The sequence below is a fragment of the Camponotus floridanus genome, unplaced genomic scaffold (genome assembly GCF_003227725.1).
Source record: "Camponotus floridanus strain SB8 unplaced genomic scaffold, Cflo_v7.5 scaffold34, whole genome shotgun sequence".
Classification (NCBI taxonomy): domain Eukaryota; kingdom Metazoa; phylum Arthropoda; class Insecta; order Hymenoptera; family Formicidae; genus Camponotus; species Camponotus floridanus.
Window position 1 is genome coordinate 10,487 of NW_020229481.1, and position 7,561 is coordinate 18,047.

The 7,561-nt window shown below is 41.6% G+C and overlaps 1 protein-coding gene across 1 annotated transcript; it reads left to right on the forward strand.

Moving 5' to 3' along the window:
- Window positions 1-4,762: 4,762 nt before the first annotated feature.
- LOC112638632 lies at window positions 4,763-5,653 on the forward strand. Its single transcript, XM_025410710.1, has one exon. The coding sequence runs from the start codon at window positions 4,763-4,765 to the stop codon at window positions 5,651-5,653; it is 891 nt and encodes a 296-aa protein (XP_025266495.1).
- The last annotated feature ends 1,908 nt before the right edge of the window (window positions 5,654-7,561 follow it).

Below are 7,561 nucleotides of genomic sequence, written 5' to 3' on the forward strand. Positions count from 1 at the left end.
TTTTGGCACAAGCATTTCGGATTCGTTGCATCATATTTTCACGAGATGTTGGCACTTTTTTGTAAACTTCGCTCTTTATGTAACCCCATAAATAAAAGTCTGGAGACGTAAGGTCTGGACATCTTGCTGGCCAATTTACTGGACCCCCTCTACCGATCCAGCGTCCATTAAATTCGCGATCCAAAACTTCACGAGCTGTTCGGGAGTAATGCGATGGACATCCATCGTGTTGAAACCACATTTGTTGTCTTACATTTAAGGGTACGTCCTCAAGTAAAAGCGGAAGTTGATTTTGTAAAAAATTACGATTTGTTTCGCTGTTTAAATTGCCTTCAATGAAGTATAGACCTACTATCTTGTCACCAACTATTCCACACCAAACGTTCACAGACCATTGACGCTGATGCTCAACTTCACGTAACCAATGTGGATTTTGAATACTCCAGTAGAGCATGTTATGTCTATTAACCGTGCCGTGGTTCGTAAAAGAGGACTCGTCTGAAAATAGGACTTTAGCAAAGAAATTAGGATCTTGTTGTATTTGTTGACATGCCCATTGACAAAAGATAACTCGGTTCTGCAAATCATTATCATGAAGTTCTTGGTGCAACGAAATGTGATAGGGATGATATTTATAATGTTTTAATATCCTGCCTACACTACGTCGCGAAATTCCAGAATCGCGTGCAATTTGTCGAGTACTGACATGAGGGTCAACATTTACTGCAGCTAATACAGCAATTTCATTATCAGTTCCAGTAACTAGGTTTCGACGGGCTCTTTTTCTCTTAGACACACTTCCCCCTTGTAGAAATTGTGTAACAACCCGATAAAAAGATGCTCGAGATCGCACGTTATCCGTTACACTTTATGCGGAAAATGTTCAGCATAAAGTGTAACGGCATCGTCAACATTTCTACCACATTCACCATAAATAAGAATCATTTCTATCTTCTCTTCTACAGAAACAGCCTCCATTTCAAAAAAAGTTTTGCACTGACAAAATTTGAAAAGATAATCTGATTTCAGAAAAAAAATTAGGATAAATGAAATGCGGTAAATATCCCCTATATTAAATTTAAAAACTCACGAAAAAAGAAAACGAAAATACAAAAAAATGTCAATTATGCCTTTTCAAAGTAATCCGTTAAATCTTTTTCTAGTTTATTAAGTTTAGATTAAAAATCACCACCCCATGAAAAAGTAGTCTGTACTTTACATGTGATATATGCTATCCAAAGTGTTTTGGCCTCCTGGACACAACCCCAACAAAGTACTCCGTTATCTCAAGATTTTTGTGTTTTTTTGTTTTTTATGGCCAAAATATGGGTTAAATCGAAAAAATAATAAGAACAAAAAGTATTTTTTTTTCGATTTCCAATCGAAATCCGCGGCAAAAAATGGGTGTTTCCATTAAAAAAAACGAATTCTGATCAAAAAACGCCACTTCCGGTCTAGACCGGAAGTTGTAATATGGACTTTTCGATAGCCTCTTTAATGCCCTACAACTTTTGTCTAAAACTTTTTTCAAAATAATCGACTCCAATCGAGATATTATCTTGTCTCAAGATAAATGCCCCACCCTGTATATACAGGGTCTACCAAAAGTGTGGAAACCCCTAAATATCTCGGAAAATATACGTTTTACAGAAAAGTGTTTCCAACAAAAGTTGTAGGGTTTAAGAAGATCTATATACTGATTCTATCAGTTTGACCTTGGATGGCGTCGTCAAGGTCAGGTCAAGGTCACATTGACTTTTTTAAATGACACCCCCTACATTTGATTGCATATTCTTATAGCTTAATTCAAGAGCTTTCCAAAACACTATAATAATGTTCATTTTTATTAAGTACTTTGCGAGTTATGAGGGTTGAAATAATTTCTTAATTTTACATAAACCATAAAATATCTAGTAAACCATTCATTTTTCGATTATCTTACCTTCATACTTTTATGTACAAAATAATGAAAGGAATCAATTGGTGTAAAGAAAACATACAGTTGTTTTTAAGAAAAAATATGGAATTGTTAATTGCAAATTACATATTTTTTCTTAGAAACAACTATGTGTTTTCTTTACACCAATTGATTCCTCTCATTAATTTGTACATAAAAGTATGAAGGTAAGATAATCGAAAAATGAATGGTTTACTAGATATTTTATGGTTTATGTAAAATTAAGAAATTATTTCAACCCTCATAACTCGCAAAGTACTTAATAAAAATGAACATTATTATAGTGTTTTGGAAAGCTCTTGAATTAAGCTATAAGAATATGCAATCAAATGTAGGGGGTGTCATTTAAAAAAGTCAATGTGACCTTGACCTGACCTTGACGACGCCATCCAAGGTCAAACTGATAGAATCAGTATATAGATCTTCTTAAACCCTACAACTTTTGTTGGAAACACTTTTCTGTAAAACGTATATTTTCCGAGATATTTAGGGGTTTCCACACTTTTGGTAGACCCTGTATATATATATATATATATATATATATATATATATATATATATATATATATGTACAGGGTGAGTCATTTTAATCAATACACTCGAATATCTCGAAAACAGCACTCTTCAGAAAGAAATGTTTCAAACAAAAATTGTAGGGTGTGAAGAGGGACATAAGATGGTAGCATTGGTTTGACCTTGGAAAGTCATTTGAAGGTCACATAAAAGTCACCTTCAATTTCTTAAATTGAACCCACTATTTTTCATTACATATTCTTGTAGCTTATCTCGAGAGCTTTCCAAAACACTATAAATAAGTACCTTTTTATTAAGTACTTTTTGAGTTATAAGGCTTGAAATAATTTCTTAATTTTACATAAACCATAAAATATCTAGTAAACCATTCATAAAAGTATTAGGGTAAGACTACCGAAAACTAAATATTTTACGAGATATTTTGCATTTTATATCGAAGTACTGCAAACTTTGAAGCCTTATAACTCAAAAAGTACTTAATGAAAAAACATTTGTCTGTAGTGTTTTGGAAAGCTCTCGAGATAAGCTACAAGAATATGTAATGAAAAATAGCGGGTTCAATTTAAGAAATTGAAGGTGACTTTTATGTGACCTTCAAATGACTTTCCAAGGTCAAACCAATGCTACCATCTTATGTCCCCCTTCACACCCTACAATTTTTGTTTGAAACATTTCTTTCTGAAGAGTGCTGTTTTCGAGATATTCGAGTGTATTGATTAAAATGACTCAGCCTGTATACAATACAAGGTGTCCAGACTACCCGTCTCACCCGATTTTTTCGTAAACGCGACATTTTAAAGAAAAATGTTTCAGACAAAAGTTTTGTGACTTCGAAGGGGACATAAGATGGTGTCATTGGTTTGACCTTGGATAGTCGTTTGAAGGTCACATAAAGATTACCTTCAATTTCTTAAATGGAACTCCCTATTTTTCATTGCATATTCTTGTAGCTTATCTCGAGAGCTTTCCAAAACACTATAAATAAGTACCTTTTTATTAAGTACTTTTTGAGTTATAAGGCTTGAAATAATTTCTTAATTTTACATAAACCATAAAATATCTAGTAAACCATTCATTTTTCGATTATCTTACCTTCATACTTTTATGTACAAAATAATGAGAGGAATCAATTGGTGTAAAGAAAACACATAGTTGTTTCTAAGAAAAAATATGTAATTTGCAATTAACAATTCCATATTTTTTCTTAAAAACAACTGTATGTTTTCTTTACACCAATTGATTCCTCTCATTATTTTGTACATAAAAGTATGAAGGTAAGATAATCGAAAAATGAATGGTTTACTAGATATTTTATGGTTTATGTAAAATTAAGAAATTATTTCAAGCCTTATAACTCAAAAAGTACTTAATAAAAAGGTACTTAATTATAGTGTTTTGGAAAGCTCTCGAGGTAAGCTACAAGAATATGCATTGAAAAAGGGGGTTTCCATTTAAGAAATTAAAGGTGACCTTCACGTGATCTTCAAACGACTATCCAAGGTCAAACCAATGACACTATCTTATGTCCCCCTCGAAGTCACAAAACTTTTGTCTGAAACATTTTTCTTTAAAATGTCGCGTTTACGAAAAAATCGGGTGAGACGGGTGGTCTGGGACACCCTGTATATATATATATATATATATATATATATATATATATATATATATAACAAAATAAAACAAATTTATATATATATATATATATATGTAGGGACAATTGTCTCCTACTCCGCCCGTGTTACATACACACGCACATTTTCCACACATGTCCGAAATCCTACCAACTTTCTAATTCCCGCATGCATGCATCCGCTTTCACCTCAATAGAATTTACAACCCTTGCATGTTTCGCAGCCGTCCTCCGAGTCTATAGATTGCCATGTAACATTTGGCAAACACATGGTTTTTCCTTATGCAATTCATCCCTTGTAAAATTTCTCCTATTATAAAAAACCTTTCTCGGTTCATGCATGCGGAATCCAGATTTCCAGAGAGTAGTAACTTCCCGGCTTGCACAGAGTTCACATCACCGATTGAACACGATACTACTGACTCGCTCGCGTACAGACACATCACGCTCACATCAGATATACTCATTTAACAATTGTATTATAAAAGAAACAAATACAGAATCATTATTTATTCCAACGTAGAGTCTTAGTTGTGACATACCCCACAAATTGGTGACCCCGACGTGATCTCTTTTTTTTTTCGCGAACCGTGAGTGATCTGTGCCGTGCATCGTAGTGCTGGACGCTCCGAGTTTATCAGTATGGCGCACAACAACGCTAGTGGTGTCGCGAACCGCGAAACGGCGAACCCGTCACATTCGTCGTCGATCGATCGGGTATCAGTGAAAGTGCCATCATTCATACCCGCGGACCCGGAGTTGTGGTTCAGGATGCTGGAGGGCGGTTTCGCAGCTGCAGGAATAACGCAGAGCAGCACCAAATATGGCTACGTAATCACAGCCCTCGATCAAAGGTACGCTCTGGAGGTCCGCGACATACTTATGAGGGAAGAACAATCGTACGAACTCTTAAAAACCGAGCTGATCAAACGCCTTGGCTCTTCACGCGAGCAGAACACGCGTCGCCTGTTGGAGAACGAGCCTCTCGGAGATCGTAAACCGTCGCAGTTCCTCAGGCATCTTCGCGGTCTTGCCGGCAAGGAGTTCCCGGAGGACGTCTTGCAGACGCTCTGGCTGGGCCGTCTGCCTAGGCACGTCCAGGCCCTCCTCGCGGCGCATCGGGACCTCACGCTCGATAAGCGAGCCGATATCGCGGATTCCATCGCGGACTTGTACGGCCCGGCAGGTCTCATCGCCGAGACGTCAACCCCCGCACCTCAGCCTGCCCGAGCACACGGTGACGATCTGATTCGTGTAATGGCGGAGATGGTACGGAGGCTCGAGGCGATCGAGGTTAATACCCAAGGAGCGCGTCAGCCAACTAGCGGATCCTGCGAAGCCTGCGGAAGATCGCGCTCACGCTCTCCGTCGCGCTCGCGTTTCCGGTCGCGCTCGCGATCACGGAGCCAGCGTCCTGATGCAGCTGGCGAGATATGCTGGTACCATTGGCAATACGGCGACAAGGCAAGAAAGTGCGAAAAGCCGTGCAAGTACAGTGATAGATCTCCGGGAAACGAACAGGGCAGTCGCTAATGGCGGCCGACGACATCAGCCCCGCGATATCGCGCCGCCTCTTTGTCAGCGATCGATCCACCAAATTACTATTCTTAATTGATACGGGAGCCGACGTGTGCGTATTTCCACGCTCGCGCCTACCGGGACCTCGTACGAAATCAAGTTACGAGCTCTCCGCGGCTAACGACACAACAATCGCTACATACGGAACAGTAGCGCTAGCTCTGGACTTTGGACTGCGACGGCAATTCACCTGGAGGTTTGTCGTCGCCGCGGTCTCCAAGCCAATCATCGGTGCAGACTTCCTCGTGCACTACGGACTCTTGGTGGACATGAGGAACCAGCGGCTGTTGGACGCGACCACTCAACTCACCTCTCATGGAAGGGTGATTGAGTGTGACATTCCGAGTGTTAAGACCATTTCAGGCTCGTCGCGGTATCACGAACTCCTCCACCAATTCCCGGAGGTGACACGACCGGACGGAACCCCCAAGGCCGTAAGTCACTCGACGAGACATTACATCACCACCACACCAGGGCCGCCTGTCGCACAGAAGCCACGTCGACTTTCAACAGAGAAGTTGAAGGCGGCGAAGAAGGAATTCGAGGCCATGCTGCACCTGGGCATCGCTCGCCCGTCACAGAGCTCCTGGGCATCGCCCTTACACATGGTGCCGAAAAAAGGCGATGACTGGCGTCCTTGCGGAGATTATCGCGCCCTTAATGCGAGAACCTGCCCGGACCGATATCCCGTGAGACACATCCAGGACTTCTCCCAGTCACTTCATGGGAAAAACGTCTTTTCCACCGTCGATCTGGTACGAGCCTTCAATCAGATTCCTGTCGCGGAGGAGGACATTTCTAAGACAGCCATCACGACGCCTTTCGGTCTCTTCGAATTTGAGTACATGACCTTCGGGTTGCGTAATGCCGCGCAGACTTTCCAGCGCTTCATTGACGAGGTGCTGCAAGGTCTGGAGTTCTGCTACGCATACATTGACGACATCCTCATCGCATCAACATCAGAAGCAGAACATCTAAAACACCTGAGGATTCTGTTCGAGCGGCTGAAGAAGTATGGAGTCGTCATCAACCCAGCTAAATGCGTATTCGGACAGCCCGAAGTCAAATTTCTCGGCTACCTTGTTTCCGGCGCAGGGACGCGCCCGTTACCGGAGAAGGTCGACGCCATACGGACCTATCCACGACCCGACACGGTGAAGAAATTACGTCAATTCTTGGGCATGTTGAATTTTTATCGAAGATTCTTGCCCAAGGCTGCAGAGACGCAAGCACCACTTAACAACCTGCTGTCAGGCAATGTTAAAGGGAAGTCGCCAGTCAACTGGACGTCAACAACTATAGAGGCATTTGAAGCAAGCAAGGAATGCTTAGCCCAAGCAACCTTGCTGGCTCATCCCGAGCCCGACGCATCGCTCGCAATCTTCAGCGACGCGTCAGACTACGCAGTCGGAGCAGCCCTACAACAACGGATCGGAGACGCCTGGCAACCCCTGGAATTCTTTTCCAAGAAGCTAAGTCCTGCGGAAGCAAAGTACGGAGCCTACGATCGGGAGTTACTTGCTGTTTACCTAGCAATCAAGCATTTCAGGCACACCGTGGAAGGACGATCATTCACAGTTTACACGGACCACAAACCTCTCGTCTATGCGTTCCACAAGAAGTCGGCCCAATGTTCACCTCGACAATTCAGACACCTGGACTTCATCGGACAATTCGCCACCGATATCCGCCATGTTTCCGGGGAGGACAACGTAGTAGCAGACGCTCTGTCACGCGTAGAGGAAGTTGAGCATACGCTCGATTACGAAGCCTTGGCAGCAGCCCAACAACAAGACGAAGAGCTCCAGCGATATCTAGAGGAAGACTCCACCCTCTTAATAAAGAAGGTACGCATCCCCGGCA

What these genes read in the sequence shown, in the direction of transcription:
- LOC112638632 (XM_025410710.1), top strand. Translation starts at nt 4,763, where the DNA reads ATGGCGCACAACAACGCTAGTGGTGTCGCGAACCGCGAAACGGCGAAC.